The 23,004-nt window shown below is 42.7% G+C and overlaps 2 protein-coding genes across 2 annotated transcripts in view; both read right to left on the reverse strand.

Annotated features, from left to right (window-relative positions):
• LOC141441699 (low-density lipoprotein receptor-related protein 1-like) overlaps nucleotides 1-19,881 on the reverse strand; it is a 28,816-nt gene extending 8,935 nt beyond the window's left edge. The window contains exons 1-13 of the mRNA XM_074106506.1: nucleotides 19,821-19,881; nucleotides 17,076-17,237; nucleotides 16,384-16,551; nucleotides 15,326-15,473; nucleotides 14,721-14,815; nucleotides 13,808-13,936; nucleotides 13,182-13,326; nucleotides 12,280-12,395; nucleotides 4,971-5,151; nucleotides 4,192-4,288; nucleotides 3,426-3,554; nucleotides 2,476-2,674; nucleotides 757-903 (exon numbers count right to left, since the gene is read on the reverse strand). Of these exons, the coding sequence (XP_073962607.1) occupies nucleotides 757-903; nucleotides 2,476-2,674; nucleotides 3,426-3,554; nucleotides 4,192-4,288; nucleotides 4,971-5,151; nucleotides 12,280-12,395; nucleotides 13,182-13,326; nucleotides 13,808-13,936; nucleotides 14,721-14,815; nucleotides 15,326-15,473; nucleotides 16,384-16,551; nucleotides 17,076-17,237; nucleotides 19,821-19,881 (1,777 nt within the window). The remainder of the gene's footprint in view (nucleotides 1-756; nucleotides 904-2,475; nucleotides 2,675-3,425; nucleotides 3,555-4,191; nucleotides 4,289-4,970; nucleotides 5,152-12,279; nucleotides 12,396-13,181; nucleotides 13,327-13,807; nucleotides 13,937-14,720; nucleotides 14,816-15,325; nucleotides 15,474-16,383; nucleotides 16,552-17,075; nucleotides 17,238-19,820) is intronic.
• LOC141441889 (prolow-density lipoprotein receptor-related protein 1-like) overlaps nucleotides 1-23,004 on the reverse strand; it is a 106,476-nt gene that overhangs the window by 45,778 nt on the left and 37,694 nt on the right. The gene's annotated exons all lie outside the window — the stretch shown is intronic.

Below are 23,004 nucleotides of genomic sequence, written 5' to 3' on the forward strand. Positions count from 1 at the left end.
AACATTTTGATCGGTCAGTATGCGAAAGTCTCAAACTATCAGACATACGAAGATCTGGTCTGATACGAAGAACCGTGTCATCGATTTTAGTAACAAGAAAAACTGCATTCATAGATTTAAAAAAACTTGCACTCAGTTCGGTAATCGAACCCGGTCGATTTGAAGAATAAAACATTCTTCATTCATTTCATGTTCATAGTTGTCTTTCACTGTGGAGGTCTTAGTCAGAGGCCTTCGTTCACGTAGTGACAGATAAACCAGGTATGGTTTTTGTTCGCTTCTTTTGAATATTTTTCTTTGTAACACTTTACGATGATGAAACAAAGTCCGGTTAACATTTATCTGTCGTGTGTCGTGATGCTCTCTGTGTGTCTCTCTCTCTCTATGCTTGTGAAGCGACACAACGCAATCCGTCACAACACACTGCATCAGATAATGTGAACGCAACCATATAAAATGTATGAAACCGATACCGTTCTGATGCGTCATGCATCACGACACAACAAGACAGATAAATGTGAATCGGGCTTTATAAAAACAAAACGATTCGCGCTGTCATCGTTCATGCACCATTACCTATCATATTTCGTTTTTCTAGATTTTTTTTACCGTACAACGGCAAAACCTACTAGACACTGGCAAAATTGTCCTCCAATGGACAGAGCCATATTTTTCTAAAAAACCAACCAACCAAAAACAAAACAGTGGGCGTTTTCCGGCTGATAATGATGATGATGGTGGTAAGATGATACTCACGCAAACAGGCCGTAGTGGTCCTGTGCGGGCGGGTCGTGGGCCGGAACCCGTGGCGGCAGAGGCAGTGCGCGACCGCTGTCGTGCCGCGCCACGCCGTCACGCAGATGTGGCCGCAGCCACCGTTGTTCACCGCACAAGGGTGGGACACTATAAAAAAAAATATATATTTACCCCCTTATTCATAAACGACAATCAAACCTATTTTAGTTAAAATGCCGCTAAAGTTCGTTTGTCCTTATCTGACACTTCGACATTTGTATTTGTTAGAAAGGAACAAAGCATTTGTCATAGGCTTGTTAAGTTTTATGAATAAGGGGGTTAAAATTTATGACGGTGGAAGCATTCTACACTTCCACTGAACGTAGATATAGTTTAGATATAGTTAGTGTTTAGTATTGTAACTAAGGGACCCCATACATCCCTGTATTTTTATTATTATTATTTTTTGTATTTTTTTTCTTTAATTGTATAATATAGTTTTTAAGTATTTTATTTGTAATTATATTATTATGAAAAAATGACTTTCTGCCAAGTTTCTTGCGGCGCATTCTTCTTGGCAATGATGGTCTTTCCGAAAGCGCTGGTAGTTTAAAAAATGACGTGTAAAAGTGCCCATTGCGGCCTATTTACTGAATAAATCATTTGAATTTGGAATTTTTGAATTTGAATATAAACTGGATAACTCATGTCTTAAATTGAGTTTAACTCGATATCTTTCGGGGTAAAGGAGCGGCCACTCCGCTACAAAAACGGTGATGGAACTGAATCACAGTGACGCATCGTATGCGCACCGTTTTTATCGCATGCCCTCCACACTGCTGCTCAAAATACGCAGACGGTGCGGAATCTCAGTGAAGTGCTGTAAACGTCACGACTTTTGGTAGAGAGCATGCGGTAAATTCGTGACGTTTACGGCACGTCACTGCGATTCCGCACCGTTTGCGTAGACAGCGCTGTGGAGAGCATGCAATAAAAACGGTGCGCATACGATGCGACACTGCGATTCCGTGCCGTCACCGTTTTTTAAGTGCAGCAGCGGTGTGGCCGCGGCCTAATTCGTAGCCCTTCCTCTAGGAGCAACGCGACTCGGCGGCGGCTGCAACACATGCACTGCGAGCCCCCGCCCGCGCCCCGCTCGCACGACTATATCTTGTAATATGAGCGAGGCTCACGGTAGTTTCATATTCAAAATAACAACTCAAAACATACATGCATGTATTTTCCCAAAGCCTGCTTGAAACATGATGCTAAAAAATCAACCAAGTGCGAGTCGGACTCGCGCACGAAGGGTTCCGTACCATTATCTATACAACATTAGACATTAGCTAAAAAACGGCAAAAAAAAAAAACAAGTTTTTTCTGCTGGAGAGAAATAATTAAATTAAAATAAAATATTTATTTTATTTTAATTTCATTATTTATTTTGAAAGTGATTATAAAACTGAAGATTCTATGAATATTTCAAGCGTCTACCTGTTGCCGTTAAGCAAAAAATGGCAACATAATCACGTTTGCTGTATGGAACCCCTTAAATACATATTTTAGTCTATTTTTAGTATTTGTTGTTATAGCGGGGCCACAGTAATACATAATCTGTGAAAAACTGTGTCTAACTATTACGACTCAAGAGATAGAGCCCTGTGACAGACGGACGGCCGTTGGCACCCTTTGGACAGGGAGCCCTAACAACAAGTAAATTCCCAAAACTCAAACACTTACCAACAGGTTGCCTCTGTCTATGGTACATCAATACAGCCGAGACGCGCGCGGGCACGGGGATAGTCTCCTGTGTGTGTGCGCTGACGTGCGAGCGCGCGTGTGTGCGTGCGTACCGCGACGTCGACAGCACGCTCTGATTGGCCCACAGCGGCAGGTAGAGGGAGTCCTCGAAATTGGATATGAGTGACACTCTTTCTGACTGAAAATAAAAACATTAGATATAGTACATTGTGTCTTACGGCGGTAAATAAGGAATTACGAACGAGAGTCTATTAGAAGCCCGAAGTCGAAGACTGAGGGCTTTAATGAGTCGATGTTCGTAATTCTAGTACCGCCCGTGCGACATACAATGTTTTTCATCACATTTGCGAGTAAAATTGTATATTTGTAAAAGAAAAACTAATATTTTTTCAAAAATTGCCGATACCCCTGATTGCGCTCTTGGTAGCGCCAGTGCCCCGCCCCCTCTCCCAAAAAGAATCCCGAATTTCTCCCATGAACCACACATTTCAGCCTGCTTTTTTTCTTAGTGACCGTAAAAGTAACAAATTTGGATTTGAAATAAAATAAAAAATACAATAAGAGTCCAAAAACCAATCTTAAGATATGTTGTTGTTGCTATTTGAAGCTTTACAAAACGATAGGACAAGCTTCTGAAATTAAAGGTCGATCAAAACGGGCAAAATGTGACAACATCGAAAATGATAAGTCAAATTAAAATAATGAAAAAAGTATTAAAAAATTAAGAAAGTTGTATGTCACGAAATGGTCCCAAATCAGCAAAAATTCAAACCACAAACACTACCTTTCATACCGCAACACAGGTCACGTTATTACTACCTACTAAAAAACACAAATGTATGTGTTTGTGTGTGTGTGAGAGAGAGAGAGAAAAAATAAGCCACAACGTTGTTTTTCAGTAGGACCCAAATGTACATACGATAGCTTACCTCGTATCCTCTAAAGACAGTTACTCTATGGCCGCCATTGTAGTCGCTCCGCTCGACGCTGTCCATATACGCGTCCACCCAGTAGATCCACTTGTTCGTCAGATCCAGCGTTATGGCCGTCGGGTATACCTGGGGGAAAATGGTGCCACATGTTAACCATAACTATTGTATTTTGAGTCTGATGTGCACTTTGAATATGAAACTACCGTGAGAATCACTTATATTCAATGACAACAATACACCAATACAACACAATACAACCACACCGGTACAATGTCATTTAATATCTATTGAAAAAATCAGTCAAGTGCGAATGAGTATAAATTTTAACATATTTCCTTCCTTTAGTGACTGTTATTTATAAAAGCCTCAAACGTACACACCCATTTTAATCAGTTTCCACCTCATTAACTGCAGCACAGCTTTCGTTATTTATTCTATCACTGTTCTTTCATTTGAACTTTTAATATAGGCGAAAAATCATCAAATGAAAGAGAAACTAGCATGAAGTGAGAAAAAATAAATATGACAGTATGTGGTATGCGTTTTCTGTACTGGGGGGCTACTACGAAGTTGGTATCGTACCGCCCCTTTCACTCTCGTATTGAATAACTTAACCGTCAGCGAGGCGGCAAGAGACGAAGATCAAATTTTGCACTTCGTTTTATAGGGATGTGTTGTTTATGTGTCAATAAAGAGTCATTATACTGTGTTACGTGTCATGGGATAGTGTAATATTATTATTATTATTATTATTAATACGTACCAGTCTTTCAGACACCAGATCGACGGGTGTTCCGCCCCACAATTCAGAGCGCAGCACGCGCGCCGGCGACGCGCCCCAAACAGACCAGAACATGAAACTGTAACAACGTATTCCTCATTTTACATCGACATCAATCCGGGTCAACTGGTCAAACCTGGCTTTAGGCTTTAGGTCGACAGCTCCATCCAACCGTGACACTATTAATCCTTTTTAAAAAATTTCATCACACTTGCTCGTAAACAGTGCCGTAACATGCAGGCTACATTGGTTGCAACCCCCCAAATAAAACCCTCGACCTTAATGTGCTTGTCATGAAACCCGTGGTCTGTAAGCGAGTCATTGCCCGTACTAATTTTGTTGTCATGAAGCCCAAGGTCGGTAAATGAGTTTGTTACTGCATGGCGCGCAGGAGCGCGGCGCGCGCACGTCGGGCACATGATGGGGGGGGGGGGCGGAGGCTGGCGCTGCCAAGAGCGTAGTCAGCGGTATCGGCATTTTTTGAAAAAATATTAGTTTTTCTTTTACAAATATACAATTTTACTCGCAAATTTTATGAAAAACATTGTATGTCGCACGGGCGGTACTAGAATTACGAACATCGACTCATTAAAGGTCCAGTCTTCGACTTCGGGCTTCTAATAGACTCTCGTTCGTAATTCCTTGTTTACCGCCCTTAAGACACAATGAGATAAGCCACGGTCAGATTATGAATGTAGCTGACAGTACACACGAACATGGCGCCCGCGCAGCAGTCCGCGCCTGAGCTGGTCGCTACATACCCGGCTGGCTCGTTGGCAGCGGGCGGCGTGGGGTCCAGCGCCAGGCCGTGCAGCTTCGCCAGCGAGTCCTGAAGCATCCGGCAGTGCTGCAGCCGCGGCGCGCACACGAACATGGCGCCCGCGCCGCCGTCCACGAGGTACCACGCGCCCGACACCCAATCCAGCGCCATGAAGCTGATCGCTGCAAACAAACCAGCTGTCAAATCTAAAGCACAGTTTATATACATTGCTGCGTTTGATTGAATTCTTCATACTCGTTCCATTTCAGACGACCAGATGGCCTAGTGGTTAGAGAACCTGACTACGAAGCTTGAGGTCCCGGGTTCGATTCCCGTGTCGGGGCAGATATTTGTATGAAAAATACGAATGTTTGTTCTCGGGTCTTGGGTGTTTACTATGTATTTAAGTATGTATCTATCTATATAATTATATTTATCCGTTGCTTAGTACCCATAACACAAGCTTTGCTAAGCTTACTTTGGGACTAGGTCAATTGGTGTGAATTGTCCCGTGATATTTATTTATTATTTATTTATTTATTTACGACTTATGCAAAGCTGTGTATTAACTTCGCGCGGCAAACTATCGAAGGTTGGCTCGCGCGTAAGCCACGCGCTATGAATACCGTGCCGCCGCACGCGGCAACTTGGACAAAATACAGACTTGCCGCGGTCGAACAATGCTCGTCGAATTAGTCAGTCGATGCGAAATCGATACCCCGCTTAGTACAACTTGCACCACATTTCTTGCAAGTCTAAACTAGGCTTGACGACCAGCTATTCTGAAGTAATAAAACTATTAGGACGAACAGAATACGAGGAGAGTTAAGTCGCGTGGGAGTGTGTGTGCGCCTGCTGCTCGGGCTAAGCCTGTAAGGAATCGATACGAGAAGTGATTGCTTAAAAACGGGTTATTGTGGTAGTCCCAACATTTAGGGTCTGTTTCACCATCCATTGATTAGTCTTTTTTTTTTTTTTTTGTATGGCGTTTGTCCGATGGGACAATTTTGCCAGCGTCAAGGTTGAGAGCTACAGATGATACTCGATCCGTCGTTTTTTTTTTTAAAAAAGTAGGTACGGCGCTGTGCTGTCAAGTGACCGGTAGGGTTAGTTCGGGGTACCTACAACAACAACAACAAAAATTGTTAACTACTTATAGACATATACTGGTTAGATAGGACAAACAAAGAAAACATATAATAAGTACGCAAGGGATTATAGTTTGATGTTAAAGTGGGAAATAAATCGAGTTAAGACATCAACAAAGTCAGTATTTACAAAGGAAAGCGTGGACCTAAAACTTGCTGGACGGGGAATAAAGTCAGGGAGATAGTCGTACAAGGAGGCAGGGATATTGGGGCAGTTGAAGAATATGTGGTCCGGTGTACCCTCCTCGAGACCACACTCACACAGCGAATGGTCACGCACGTGGATCTTTGCCAGAAATGAGGGGGTACAGGCATGGCCGAGACGTAATCGAATAATCGTGGAAGTAGCACGTTTGCTGGCTGTCCGATATTTAAAAAACCACGGTTTGGTCGGCAGGTTCGGTTGAATTTCTCCATAAGATTTACCTTTGGAGAGCCGCGAGACACTCCATTCTTGGCTCCAATGTTCAAGAAGATTGGATTTAGCCGAAGCTCTGATGTCCTGGCTAAAGCAGTCTGAGTGGGAAGTACAGCCTATTTGGGTAGCTTGTTTGGCGCATGCGTCAGCCTGCTCGTTACCAGCGATGCCAGCGTGTCCCGGGATCCAAGCGAGAACAACTTCAATGCCTAGTAAGTGACATTTATGGAGGGTTTCTCTAGTTTTAAGGTTAATGTAAAGATTGTCTTTAGCACGAAATGGGAATTTAGAAATATCTTGAAGACAACTACGACAGTCAGAGAAGATAATCGATTTATTTATTTTGTGAGATTCCACATACGAGACAGCCTCAAAGAGGGCAATAGCTTCCCCGGAAAACACTGACGACTTGGGATGACAACTAAAACTGAGCATGATTTTATAGCGAGGGATCCACACTGCCGAACCCACGTTACCCTGCTCAGATAGTTTGGAGGCATCAGTGAATACGGAAGTCCATCCTTCCCATTTTTCTGACAGAGTCTTATTGAAGATGGAGTCTGCGCAGAGAGTATCTTTCTTAATACCAAACGAAAGGATTATGTTAGGCTGGAAGATGAGAGCATCAAAGTTAATGGAGAACAGAGGGTTGCCAGTAAATTTAAGAATTGGGGGATTGTCGGAATATTTTTGGAAGGTTTTTATTAAGCAGGGGACTTCTTTATGCGTCCAGTATTTAGACGAAGGAATTATGTGGGAAAGGTTTAATAGACGAGACATAATTGGGTGGTCGGAATATTGAATAGTTTTCAAAAGGTAGCGGTCAGATAGGAACTGTCTACGGAGTCTCAGTGGGGATCGAGGCATTCCACTTGAAGGGCATTAATGGGAGAGGACTTCATAGCCCCAGCTATTATTCGGAGGCATCTTGATTGTATCTTATCGAGGCAGGACAACGAAAGTTTGCTGCATGGTTCCAAGAGGAAAGCGCCGTAATCAAGGTGGCTCCGAACGATCGCGTTATACAGTAGTTTCTGTGAGTAGGGATGAGCACCCCACCATACCCCAGAGAGAGCTCTCATCACGTTTATACCTTTCTCACACTTGTTTTGGACATATTTCAGATGGGGAACTCCGGTCATGCGAGAATCCAGATGAACACCTAGAAACTTAACATTATCCTACTCACACGTTCCTCGTCGATGACAATGTCGATATCGGGGATCCACCTTCTTCTAGAGAATACAACCGCACGGCTCTTGGATGGTGACAAATTTAGGCCATGATCTTGGAGCCACTCATTAAGGTATCTTAAAGCAGCGTTCAGACGGGATGTGCAATCAGGGAAGGAGTCAGAATAATAGTATAGAACAATGTCGTCGGCATATTGCAGAATGTCACAGAAGGAATCAACAGTTTTATCAAGGTCCGAGGTGTAAAGGCTGTACAGGATTGGACTGAGGACAGATCCTTGCGGTAGGCCCTTCCAGATAGTCCTGGGAGGTAGCATATGGTTGTCGGAGCGAACACAGATAGAGCGTTCCATAAAGAGATTGCAAATAACGTGTATCATCTTACTCGGGATACTCAGCTGTTGCATTTTCTGCCTGAGTAGCGGAAGCTGTACATTATCATATGCCGAGGTGATATCAAGGAACACGCCCACCAGGTGTTGACCTCTAGAGAGAGCTAATCTAATATCGGAGGTGAGGATGGACAAACTGTCCATGGTTCCCAGTCCTCTACGGAACCCGAATTGGGATTGAGAAAGAATATGGCGACTCTCCAGAATCCACTCTAGCCTATTTTTGATTAGGTGCTCCAGGATCTTGGCTAACACAGATGAAAGTGCGATTGGCCTACGTGAGGAGGGGTCAGAAGGATCTTTATTGGGCTTTAGAAGTGGAATGACAATTTGTTGTTTCCATGGATCGGGGATGGAGCCAGATTCGTAAATTTTGTTAAATATGGAAAGCAGAAAACGTTTTGAAAGATCGGTACAGTTTTTGAGAAAGGAGTAGGGGATACCATCAATCCCCGGAGAAGAGTCATCCAAGTGATCCAGGATAGCAGATAGTTCCGAAAAGGAGAAAGGTTCATCCATTCTGTCTGACGAAGGGGGGGACGGGGAGGGTGGAAAGCAATCTTCCGCAGGTGCATATGGAGGGGCTAGTTTGTCCAGGAATGCGTCTAACCAAACATTCGGGTCGTTAGATGCCTGGTTTGCCTTAGATAACGATCCGCGATATCGTTTTATGTTTTTCCATACTATGGAAGGTGGGGTGCGCGGGGACATGCTTTCACAAAAACGCGTCCATCCTAGCCTTTTTTTAGCCAGCAGGAGTTTCTTACATCGGGCGTTAGATTTTTGAAAGGATAGGTAATAGTCCATGTTGCTCAAATCGGAAAGAAATTGATCTTCGGCTCGATCCCGTTCTTTAATTGCGGTCGTACATTCTGCATCCCACCAGGGAGGAGACGGAATTTTATTTATTGAAGTATTTTTTACGGGGAAGCAGGAATTAGCGGATGAGGATAAAATGGAGACAAAACTGTTGTATGATTCTAGGAAATTTTCATGCGAGACAGGGGGGCAGCAGTTGTACTTCAGTCTCTACCAGGGAAGAGAATTCCCCCCAGTCGGCCTTGTCTAGTCTAAACTTTAGGAGAGGAGGGAGTGGAGGAGGAGTTGATACACCAATAGGGAATGAAATAAGGATGGGGTAATGGTCACTCCCATACGACCTACCGAGGATTTGCCAATCAAGGCTAGAAGCTAGGCCAGGAGAAGTTAAGGTTAAGTCTACTGCGCTAGGATTTTGCTGTGGAGATGTTCTCCTAGTGGGGGAACCATTGTTTAATAGACACAAGTTAGAGCTGTCAAAGATATCTAGCAGGAGCTGTGAGTTGGGGTCACAAGAGTGGGATCCCCATAGACTATTATGGCAATTAAAATCGCCCATGACAACTAAAGGACCGGGAAGGGAGGACAGAATAGAGTCTAGTTCGGTGATGAGGAAGGGATTAGGGTACGGAATATATATAGATACGAAGGTTGACGCTAAGGCCCTAACAGCTACAATATTGATACCTGGGGAATGTTGGGGAATGGAGCACAGGGAATACGAAAGGGAACGTTTGACAAGGATGGCGGAACCATCCCAACCCTCAACACTGTCATCGCGGAGGCATGAAAAGCCAGGGACCCTGAAGCGGGAACCCGGCTTCAACCATGTCTCCGAAATGGCGAGTAAAAAAGGTTTATATTTGTTTATTAAATAGGATAATTCGTGTTTTTTGTTTCTAATACTTCTACTGTTCCATTGTATGACCGTTTGGCAGACTGTACTGGCCATTATTTGGAGAGATTGTTGTAGACAGTTGGTTAAGCATTTCTATGACGTTGTACGGTATAGCATCAGAGAATTTAGAGAGTAGGTTTACTAAAGTGCTGATAAGCAGCTTAATAAGATTGTCATTCGGAGATACTGATGCATCAGTATCGCTGTTTATGTAAGCGCAGCCGTTAGGCTGTGAGGATTGAGGTGTGCGAGTAATATTGTCATGGGCAGCTTTATCGTAGCCCGGGCTACGTGGAGGGATCGCACGACGAGGTGTGAAAGTGGTTTTCCTATATGACCGAGGGGTTTGGGAACGTTGAGAGTGGGAGGGTGTAGAGGATCCAAGGGCGTTGGGCCGAACAAGTCATCACTGTTAGAGTAAGATTGTTGAGAATTGCGGGCAGTATCAGCGAAGGACCGACGGACAGGTCGGAATCGAAGGGAGGCTTCGTTGTACGGGATATTTTCCTCCGACATTACCTGCTTAATTGCCTTCTGTCTTGCATGTTCAGGACATGAGGAGCGGGTGGCAAAGTGGGGACCGCTACAGGATAGACAGGTGGCCTTGTCTTCCAGTACGGAGCACGAGTCTCCTTCGTGTGGTTGTGCGCATTTGTAGCAACGAGGCTTGGAACGGCACGCAGCCTTAACGTGGCCAAAGCGACAGCACTTGTTGCACTGGATTGAGGGAAGTTGGTAGGTCTCTACGGGCAAAGAGGTGTAGAAGGAGAATATTTTCTCCGGCAGAGTTTGGCCAATAAACGTTAATGCCACAGTTTGAGTGGGGATCCACAGGGTCTTACCATCCTCAGTTGATTTTCGATTCAGACGACGAGCTTTTATCACCTTGGAATCATCATTCGAATATTCTAGTGAGTTGACGAATTCCTCTAAGGTCCATTCTACAGGGACATTACGAACAAGTCCCATCCGGGTGACATTATATGTAGGTATAGTCGCGGAGTATTGGTGCTGCGAGAGAATGGGGTGTACTATAAATTCATTGGCCGATTTAGCGTCAATGAATTCCACGATTATCCTATTACGACCGCTGGGTTTGATGCCAGCCTGTTTGATGCCTCTAATGCCATTTTGGTGTATGAGCTTGGCGAATTTAAGGGGGCGGATGGAATAACCGGAGGCAGGGTCTTCTGTTATTGAAACGACTTGTACGATAAACGGTGCTTTATCACCCGGGCCGTACAACAATTTGGTACCCGGGGCGTATTCGGGGACAGTGTAAGTGTGTTGGATGGAAGCCGCGGCTGGGACATCCATATTACGTTTATCAATAATTTCGTTGACAATATTTTGGGATTCCACACCACGCTTACGCGGTACCGTCAATACGACCCGGTTACCATCACCTTTGCCCCCATCAGGGGGTTCGTTACCTTCCATCTCCCACCAAAACAGACAAAACGCTCACAAAACGAACACTCACTGGTTAGTTAGACTAGTTTAACTACACAGAAATCGCCGATGTAATTATAAATGGTTTTTTTGAAGGGAAAAACAAGATTTTATTTTCGGCACGTGTAGCAAGCAACACTTCCGAGGCCAAAAAACTTGATTAGTCTTAAATGACGGTTAAATGTGATGCCGTCCCTATTTGTTTTGTTCGAATAGACGTTGACGGCATCACATTTAACCATCAGTTAAGACTAATCAATGGATAGTGAAACAGCCCCTTAGTAAAATAAAATATCATGCATCGGATTTTAGAAGAAATTACAGAACAGCCAAAATATTAATGTCGCTCGTCGGTTTTCTTCGTTTTCCTGAAGATTCATATGAAAAAGAAAATGGGAACCGGTCTTCTGTTTTGACTTCCGAAAGGCATTAGTAAACTAAGATTGGTTTTTTGGAATCTTTTTGTATTTTTTATTTCAATTCCAAATTTTTACTTTTACGGTCATCCCGTAAAACCGAAATTGAAAATACAAAATGAAATACAGATGCACAGAAAAAACAGAAAAATAAGACCATCACTGGGAATCGAACCCAGGTCCTCGGTAATCCGTACCGCGTGCTATACCGCTACACCACTGATGGTCAACGGTATCGTCGGTAAAGTAAAAATTTGGAATTGAAATAAAAAATACAAAAAGATTCCAAAAAAACAATCTTAATTTGATTGCTTAGAAACGATATCTCTTGTCCGGGTGAGCGGTTAGCTGCTTAAGTGACTAAGTAAGAAACACAAGCTGAGATATGAGGTGCATAGGGCGATACCGTTGACCATCAGTGGTGTAGCGGTATAGCACGCGGTACGGATTACCGAGGACCTGGGTTCGATTCCCAGTGATGGTCTTATTTTTCTGTTTTTTCTGTGCATCTGTATTTCAGTTTGTATTTTCAATTAGTAAACTAGTTTGATTGTACAATAAGTTTGCTACTTACAATCAACTGAAGGGAACAGAGTCGGCGGCTCCAGCTGCCAGCGTTTAGCCATGTCGTCAACTGATGCGCACACGACGCCGGAGCGGCTGAAGTTGTGGTGAATGTAGCAAAACGATCTGAAATCAAACGAGAATCATAGACTTTATTATCTAACGCACTTGAAATCACAATAGATTTCATCACTTCGTTACGTCACTATAGCATCATCATCAACATCAACATCATCCCAGCCTATATACGTCCCACTGCTGGGCACAGGCCTCCTCTCAGAACAAGAGGGCTTGGGCTATAGTTCCCACGCGGGCCCAGTGCGGATAACACGAGGATAGAAAAAGATGATGAATGCTATCGCGAGCGCCCGCACGTAATCGCTAAATTTCTTATCCCCTTCCTCTTCAATAAAGGTCGTGGCTTGGCTCGCGGCATTTTAACCGACTAAAAACAAAAAAACTTTTAAAAACGAGCCTATCAGTCTCTCAAAGGGCCGGCCATACACCTGTGATACCCCTCGTGTAGACAGGCGTCCATGGGCGGCGGTGATAACTTCCCATTAGGTGACCCCCATGCCCGTTTTCCCCCTCTTAAATACAAAAATAAAATTTTAATCTATCCTCGGCTGTTTTTATTTGTATTTTTTTATTGTATTTTTGTTAATTAAATTAAAATATGAGGGCGGGGGGAATGGTAAATTTTCGTCTTCTTTCATGAATAAAATCAAAACTATTCATTTCAGACTGTGATGTCCAGGGTGACTAACAAACTTTTACCTCGGAGTCGTTTTCTGTCCTTTAATTGTTAGTAAAAACGAAACGACGATTGTTAGTAAGTTTAACTGGAAGCGAAATCTCCCTTGCTGGTAATTCTTGGCAGCCAAGCTGTCTGCCGGGTCGCTTATTACTAACTTGTTGGAGTAGTCAAAGTCCATGGCACTAGCATGCAGAGCCGGCAGCGTCTGGTTGGTTCTGCCTCGCGGGACGCCGGCGGGCCACACGCGGGATATCCCTTGCTGGGTTATCACCAGCAGTGATGCTGGGTCCTCTGCTGGATCTAAGCAAAAACAATTATTGAATGCATTATTTTTCAACCACTGAAATTTTGATATTGACTAATCTGGTAGTGACATTTTGGCAGTCCGGTCAGGCCAGAATCGTCCCTGAAGATGGAACTCTTCACCGATTAATGTCAGCGCCTTAAAAGCTTCATCATCAGCCGGGAGATGTCCAATGCTGATCAAAGACCATCTCCCTTAAAACACCACAATGAACGACAAATTGTCACTTGCACCGGTTGCCCGCAACTCTCACAATGTCGTCAGTCCACCAAGTGGGAGGCCTGCCAACGCTTCGTCTTTAAAGGACGTGGTCGCCACTCGAGGACTTATTTCCCCCAACATGAGACTTGAAACTTAGTACAAACAAATACCTAGTTTGGATGACATGACAATGTAAGCAGCATATTACGGAAGAAAAACTAGTTTTAATTATTTTTTTCAGAAACTTACTCGTAGTTATGAACTAAAGTATAATACCGTATAGGGCGCGGCAGGAGTGTCCATCGGGCTGCAGCTTGTAGCCGGCGACGCACGCGCACGAGTACGAGCCCGGCGTGTTGCGGCAACGCTGCGCGCACGCCGCTTCCTCCTGACACTCGTCCAGGTCTGTGCGAAACAAGAGTAAGTCAATGTGTGCTAGCGGTGAAGAATAGGCATTGCCCAGAGGGGCAGACTACGGAATCTAAGTCAAAATGCCAAAACCCCTCTTTTGCGTCGGGAATGAGGGTTTTCACAGAGGCGAAATATCGCTAGATGGCGTTAGTATCGTGAGGTCCGTTTGACGTTTGCTCGTGATTGGTTAATAGTACATTGTGTCTTAGGGGCGGTAAACAAGGAATTACGAACGAGTCTATTAGAAGCCCGAAGTCGAAGACTGAGGGCTTTAATGAGTCGATGTTCGTAATTCTAGTACCGCACGCGCCGAGTAAATTGTATATTTGTAAAAGAAAAACTAATATTTTTTCAAAAATTGCCGACACCGCTGACCACGCTCTTGGCAGCGCCAGCCTCCGCGCACACCCCCCTCCCCCCCAGCATGTGCCCGACGTGCGCGCGCCGCGCTCCTGCACGCCATGCAGTAACAAACTCATTTACCGACCTTGGGCTTCATGACAAGAAAATTAGTACTGGCAATGACTCATTTACCGACCACGGGTTTTATTTGGGGGGTTGCAACCAAGGTAGCCTGCATGTTTCGACACTGTTTACGAGCAAGTGTGATGAAAAAAACTAAATGAGCCAATCGCAAGCAAACGTCAAACGAACCTAACGATACCAACGCCATCTAGCGATATTTCGCCTCTGTGAAAACCCGCATTAAAAAGGGAAACACATGCTGTACATAAGTTACATAACTAAGAAAGAAGTCACCTTCACATTTCCCGTTTACAGGCTGGTATCCATCGCTGCAAAAGCAGGTCAGGCCCTCGTATGTTGGTCGGCAGCCTTCGGCGCACTTCAGGGGCGCACACTGCGATATTGTGACTGAAAAAAAAGCATTTAACTTTTGTCATTCTGCAGAATCAACTGCAACCCTTTCATCGTAACTGGCATTGGCCCAAGCCATAAGGCCGCCACTTAGGGGAATAAATAGGTAAGTTTCCATTGATAAAGCTGGTTACAGCAATTTGTATGGAAACACTTTTTTTAATGACTATATACTGACAGTATTTTGATTGCGTTGACTTAGATCTTATTATCCTGTTAATTTCATGCGTTTTAGTACAATAAAGAGTTTCACAATACAATACTTACAAGTTTGAATCTTTCACAGCTTCAAGCGACTGTAAACCTGAGTATATTTAATAGTGATACTACCTATATCACACACTAACTGGAAGGATTTCATTGCTCTATAAATTGCAAACGCATTCACGTAGCTAGCTCTCCGGCTATATGGTTTTTTCAACTCGATATTTCTACGCGTATCCGAGACGGACGGACGGACGGTTCCGTTTTTGCCATCTTGTCTACGGTACCCTAAAATCAACTTACAGTTGTCGCATATGTCCCACTCGTCGCTGCCGTCGCGGCAGTCGCCGCATGCCGTCGCAGAAGCCACGGACGGGCGCGCATTCGAACACGCCGCCCAGCGGGGTCGAACAGCGCGCCGTGTTGTTCGGGCATTTGAACTCCTTCTGGCCTGCGGTACAAACATAACATTACTCGAGAGGGCTCTGACTTTAGTTAGATTATTAACGGTTTCTTCACTCATAAGTCCCACTTACACGCGAAGGAAAATCATTATAAAAATAAGTTTCTGCAGAGGCTGTACCAAAGCGGAGATGTATATCGCACGTGATGGCCAGAACTCACGCGACATGCCAGAATGGAGTAAAAGGTACGGTTTTGCCCAGCAGTGGGAAGCAAAATAGGTAAGATACACAATACATGATGTACTGATTTATCACTCTTCCACCAGTAGGTAGGAGAAGCGCTCAACATAACGCAAAAACTATTAGCTTTTAGCAGTTAGCAGACAGCTTGTCTTTAAAAAAAGTTGCTTTAACAGATCCAAAACAAGTTATAATGGTCTAAATAAACGTGAGATTAACGTTAGATTCGTCAAGGCTGCAATTGTGCACGATGACGAATCACCATTAACGTTAACAAGATAAGCTGTTGAGTTGACAAGGACTAAGCTCAACAGCGTACGCTGGTGTTAAGTAATCTATCCCCTGTGAGTTTTGCAGTGAACTCAGGATTTGTGAAAGATTTAAGCGATTTTGCTTCGACTATACCATGGAAATATCTGACTCTTCGCCACTGCTAGTTACTAACTCCATATCCACTGAAGAGCGGAAGATTTTACGCATTTCTATTGGTGGATTTTTATCGCGCTCACTGCTCTGCTGCCTCGCTCCGCTCTGGATAGCGGGCAGCAGGACGGGCCGTTAAGCGGCGAGGGTTTTCTCGTTCCATTGCATGTGCTGCCAGGTAACCATTATACGGCAAGGGTCTCGGCCGCGCAATGAACAGTGAACACGCTTGCCACTTCGCTGCCCTCTGGCGTCTAATCCGTGTCAGTGATCATAAACCCTTATCACACGTACATTGGAAGGGATCCTCGTCGGAGTCGTCCCTGGGCCCGCAGTCGTTGTCGCCGTCGCAGCGCCACGCGTGCGGCACGCAGCGGCCGGACGTGGCGCAGCGAAACTGCCCCGCGCCGCACTGCACCTCGGAGCTGTTCGCGCTCGTGCTTGGCAAGTGTTTCAAGTGTTCTGTAACAAATGAGAGGAATTTTTAGGGGAGATAATATTCTAATCAGCATATAGTTGTGATTAATGTACGACCACTAATACATACATACACATATGTTCCATGAACCCTCCATAAACCAAATAAATGATATATCAATTTTGAAAAAAAGTTCCTATCAAATGAATATGTCGCTAAAGTCGAACTTTCAAGTTGACAGACACGTCTATTGGCATTATTGCTTTATGACATGCAAACGATTATCACCTTTAGGGTGGTAGACCGCGTATTTGGTTGATGGTACATTATTGTTCCACAGTAGATATACCCCGAACAATAATGTATGACTCTTGCTTGTCGCATGAGGGCACGAATTATAAAATTATGCATTATTTTCGTACATTCCGGGTTGAGAAATACGAGCACATTAACCGAATGTAAAACAATGAACTTCCACTTCCACTAGGCCTATGCGATCGCAATCTTTCTGCCAACTATTCTGTTACCCACCCTTCAATACCCGCACGCTAGCCTACATTACACATACCACAGTGTAGCTCGTCGGATCCATCAGGGCAGTGGTCGTGGGCATCGCAGCGCCACGCCGCGGGTACACAGCGCGAGCCGTCGCGGCACAGGAACTGGCCCGCGTCGCACGCGCCGGCCGCGTCGCCCGCGTGCGGGAACGACAGATCCTCGCCTGGTATACCTGAAAGAAAATCGATATTCAGTGATGGGCTGCACGGCTTGTACCTACATTCATGCATGGTTAGTCGGATTCCGTAGGAGAGCTTGACTGTAATTCAAAAAAATACAAGGAGAGATGTAGCTTTATTACAGCAAAGGCCTTATCGTCTAACCGTACCGTACAACGTTAGACTCTAACGTACCTACTTGGAATCACAATCGTTTTCACTATGTCTTTCTATCACACGGTGTAGGATGAGGGTCGGAAGAGATGATGAATGCAATCACGAGCGCCCGCGTGTAGCCAATACGGACACTGGTCGTACGTCCAATTTCCACATGCAGATCTACATAATCGCCGACGATATTGTAGTCATGGCTGAGATCATGTAGGACCTCAGTGCTATGCTCGCCGACCTCAGCAGAGATTTCGACCGAGTTGGCCTGAAAATGAACATGGACAAGACGAAAGTCATGTCTAATGTCCATGTTGTGCCAACTCCCGTAATAGTCGGAGGCTCTGCGCTCGAAGTTGTTGAAGACTGCATACCTGGGACAAACGGTCCAGCTAGGTAGGTCCAATTTCGAGAAAGAGATCACTTGTCGAATCCGACTACGCAGTAAAAGATACTGTCAAAGGAAGTTTTAATTAAATTACATCAAGATTTAATGACAGGGTCGTCGAATGAAAATATTGTCTCCTTTGTAGGGGAAAAATATATAACTTTTGTTTATCTACTTGGATGTTCATAACCAAATATTTGAAGATTAAATTTCAAACATCAATAACGGTAAACAAAGATAACTTTAAGACTTTCAGCGCTAATATTGCGCAGAGTTGAAAGGTCACGTACGGCAAAACAACTCGACGCAAAGCGTAGCTAAAGCCGCATCCACATTCATCTGTCGTGTTGTGTCGTGACGCATCATAACGGTATCGGTTTCATACATGTCTACGAATGTAAAAAAAAACCTGCTGAATGGTTGACTATGCTCAACTATGAGGAAACTGAGGCACTCCTTGACTGGGGGCATTAAATGGCTCTAAGTGATTTTTGTAGGCTATAATTTATTGAGGGGCTGTTTCACCATCCATTGATTAGTTTTAAGTGACGGTTAAATGTGATGCCGTCTCCGTCTATTCGAACAAAACAAATAGAGACGGCATCACCTTTAACCGTCAGTTAACACTACTCAATGGATGGTGAAACAGCCCCTTAATTTACAAAAATTAATTCAATTCAAAAATGTAAGCTAATATTGGAATTGCATTTACAGTGTAACTACTTTTTGTGCATTTGAACAGAGTGGTTGTGCATTGAATTTTTACTGTGAACCCCTGTTAGAAATTTCTTTATCTATATAATTAGGACCGTACATAAACTAATATATAAGTACCTATATGTAATGTATTTGAACTTGCATAAACTTTGATAATAGTCACCTGTAAAAGACATTACTTTTTTAAAGTGATAGTCGAGATCACAAATATTTTATGTATGTACGTTAAATTTAAGTATTAATTGGCGCCTGTTGCAGTCGTAACTTTTAGACTGGCTGGGCACAATAAAAAAGGGATTTAAAAACACAAACACAATATAATTTAAAACATAGTGTAATCGATTCTACTCTCGATTCTGATCAAACTACTATCTGGTTTTCAGTTATTTAATTAACACCAATATATAATTTAATAATATTTTTTATAACAGTTTACTGTCGATACACGCCGACAGAGGTGCCAATGAATCCATAGTCATTAAAAAATTATCGCTTACGCATGACTATAGTAACAAAAACGTGAATAACATAACAACGTTACGTGTAAAAAATATGTGCTCTTTTCTAGCTATTGCCGGACGCATTGTCCGGCTGCATCCTGCAGAACTTTAAATTTTCCGGGATAAAAGCAATCTATGTTACCGTGGGATATTGTAGCATAAAAGCTACAATCAATTAAATTCAATATATTTGAAAACGGTTCAGTAGTTCCCGAGATTAGCCCTACAAATAAACAAACAGTTTGACCTTATTGTTGCATTGATTTAACACACAAATCAGTGCAGAGTGATTACAAAAATAAAAGCAGTAGGCGGCTTTATCGCTTAAAGTATAGTATTGTATTACGTAAGTATACATGTTTAAACAATACTAATTAGTCCTTGGGTTATCTGTAATCTGTCAAGGTTACATGTCAAGGGCTGACGGGCATGCTCCTTTCATAGGGTTCGTTACAAAGAGTGCTATAGGATAGGATCCCTAATCATCTAAGTACAGTCACCTGCATTAATATCTGCCACAGCGGAGCGCGCAAAAATATGTGACACGTACTACCGGCCCTGGAATTAGAGTCGTTAGGCATTTTATGCACTCTTTGTTTGCCACATGCCTCTTACACCGGCCGCGCCAATATTTCTCGGGAAAACGTCACAGAGTGCCGAAACAAACTTGTGTCTGAAATTGAGACTTCCCTTAAAGAAGTTTCATAATGGGGTCAACTTAATTTAGTCCGTTTTAACCCCACAAAGACACAGGTTTGCGCGTTTACCACAAAAAAGTCTGCGTTTGTCGCATCACCTCTTTTCGAAAGCACTTCCCTAGCTACCACAGCCAGTATCGGAATCCTTGGTATTGACATCTCGAGTGAAGTCCAGTTCCGCGGCCATTTAGAGGGTAAGGTTAAATTAGCCTCAAAGAAGCTCGGCGTGCTCAACAGATCGAGACAATATTTCACTTCGGCCCACCGCCTCCAGCTTTATAAGGCGCAGGTTCGCCCACATATGGAATACTGCTCTCATCTGTGGGCAGGGGCTCCCCAGTACCAGCTTCTCCCTCTGGACCGCATACAACGGAGAGCGACTCGAATAGTCGGCTGCCAGCGAGTTTCTGATCGACTTGACTCTTTGACGCTGCGTAGAGATGTAGCTTCACTGTGCATCCTCTATCGCATGTACCATCAGCCAAATAAGTGGTCTATCAATTTTTAAACAAGTTCCTATCAAATTAATATGTCGCTAAGTTCGAACTTTCCAGTTGACAGACACGTTTATTGGCATTATTGTTTTATGGCATGCAAACGATTATCAAGTTTAAAGTGGTAGACCATATTTGGCTGATGGTACATACCTACAACCTTTTTGTTGAGTAAAATTTTCAAATGAACCGGACTTAAAATGGGTAAAAATAGAGTTGCAAGATTTGATTACAAAAAACTTACAAATTAGGCTAATAATTAAAAACATACATAGGATTTTTCTTTACATTACAATGTTATAATTATCATTAAACGGCTATAGCTACCGAGTTGACAGTTGCGCGTTCCTGCGCATGCGCACGGTAACGCGTCACACGTGTCGCTCCAGCCGCTCCTCTTTAATCCCCAACACATGTTACATTCATTAACAAGTCTTTAGTCTAAGTTTGGCACCCATTACAAAACATTCTTCTTGGAGTGCCATCTCTTTTAGCGCGGCATTGCTGTATTTCTACTCTGTTATATTTGAGTAGCGTTAACTTTAATTGAATATTCAACAGTTCAAATGCAATTATGTAATTAATTAGTTTATTAACTTATATTTATTGGAACACAAACAATCAAACATAGCTCATAAACAAATAATGAAGTGTCATTTACAAGACAGTGTCCACATTGTGAGCAATATATTTAAAAACAAAAACAGATTTTCAGCTGAATATGACGGACGCGTAAGGTCACTAAAAATTTAACAAATATTAGTAACAATAATCAGTTATTTAACATATATACAACAACTACTAATAATAATACTTTCTCCAAGATACTAAGTAGTGCCGTCGTAGTGGCCTAACTCTTACTGTTCAAAAGATAATCAAGAATTATGATAATTAATTAAATAATTAAGCACGGTACAACAATGAAAGATTCTTAATTTATGTAATTTTTAAAAGTGTGTTACTATTTTTTTTTATTTACACATATTTAGTAAAAGAAAGCAAGAATAACGTATGAAAAAAAAAACAATTCGGCCAAAATCGAATTACCAGGTATTTTTTGAGCAGTCTTTTTTATATAAGAGGAGACAAAGGAGCATGTGAGTCACCTCATGGGAAGTAATCACCGCCGCCCATGGGCACCCGTAACACGAAACGAGACTACTGTCGAAATAACGGAAATAAAAAGAAAAAACACGATATATGAACGACGAAGCCGTATTGAGTACCTACCTAAAGTGTATGTGAACAAAAGAGGTCGTTATGAAGACGTTTTGAATAGAGTCTTTCATTTTATCTCTTGACCCAAAGGGGGCGTAATCAGCTTTATGTTACAAGTCTTTGTCTGCGCCTATAACAGTATTGTCTGTTTATTTATCAACAGAACCAAATAACCACAAAACAAATAATAACCAAATATGTAAGTTATTTTACTAACTTTGTATCTAGTCAGCTACTGTTATATTCGGGTCTCAGTTCTTCCAAAGTAACAAACGAGCCAAACGTGATACGTCGATAATTCAGAGTCTCAGGCAAACGTCGGTTGGATGTAAAATGTTATTTATTTTCTTACTTTCAATCATTCATAAACTTCCTTGGCTTCAAACTAGCAGAACCGTGGGTTAATTTTGGTTTTCCTCAGAACCAATGTTGTTACTAAGTTCCAAACCCGGTTTATGAAGTTAGAAATAGCCCGGCCGAGGTGGGCGGTTGAATTAATGCAGCAATGCTACCTCTGATAGCCCAGTTAAGGGCCCATCAAGTCTTTAATGACAAGATTTAATATCTTAGTACTTTAGATTTAATTACTAGTTCTTGCCCGCAGCTTTGTACGCGTGCTGCATAATGCATTGCTGCGTAACTTTGTTTTTATTATTACAAGTAGTCTCATGCAATTATAGATTCATTATTAGCATACCGTGACGATCTGAAGGTATGTCTGTAATAAGAATATGTCAATAGGAAACCAATTTACAGTCGAAAGCATCGTTGGTAGACAAGTAGGTACCTCCTGATCCTATCTTGTAAGTAAATTTTTGCTCCGCATCAGTAGATTTTTGATCTGGTATTTTACTGACAACCCTAAAATACTATAAATTGATAAACTATTAAACTTTAAAAGAGGTGACGAGGCGATATATGGTCCCGTACCTTAGCCTGTCCGAATGGACGAATAAAGAAAAAAAAAATGTTTTAGAATTATACTGCGTTTATCATTTACGGAATTAAGAAAAGCAACTTCTTAAGTAGGTGAGGGAGAAAGAAGTGACACGACAGAGCGTCCGGTCACCGACTTCACCCACCCCCATCTTGCTGTGGGGGGCATACTAGTGTACAACAAACTAGTAAAATTTATAAAGCTGGGAAACGAAATTGGGCAGGATATGAGTACAACAAACGACTAAAGTTAAAAATTATGTAGTCTCCTGATTTTTTCGGCAATGCCACACATGCATTTAACCTCATACCACCCAGCGACCTTTATATGTAGGACTTATTGTAATTTGACATCGAACTCTCTCATAAGTGACATAAAGTTTCATGTTCATAAAAAAAAACCTAACCATAAAAAAAACATTTTTAATACAAGCTTTTTTTGCTGATTGTACTTTTTGTTGACTGTACTTGCATTGTCACCCAAACTACATTTGCATACCAAATTTCAAGTCGATGTTATTAACCGTTGAAGAGTTCCATCCTGCGGAGACGATCCTGGCTGGACTACCAGGATTTCACTGCTAGATTATTGCATTGTCACTTGATTTACATAAGTATGCCAAATTTCAAAGTTAATCCGACTACTGGAAGTTGGTCGAATT

The sequence above is a fragment of the Choristoneura fumiferana genome, chromosome 24 (assembly GCF_025370935.1).
Source record: "Choristoneura fumiferana chromosome 24, NRCan_CFum_1, whole genome shotgun sequence".
NCBI lineage: Eukaryota > Metazoa > Arthropoda > Insecta > Lepidoptera > Tortricidae > Choristoneura > Choristoneura fumiferana.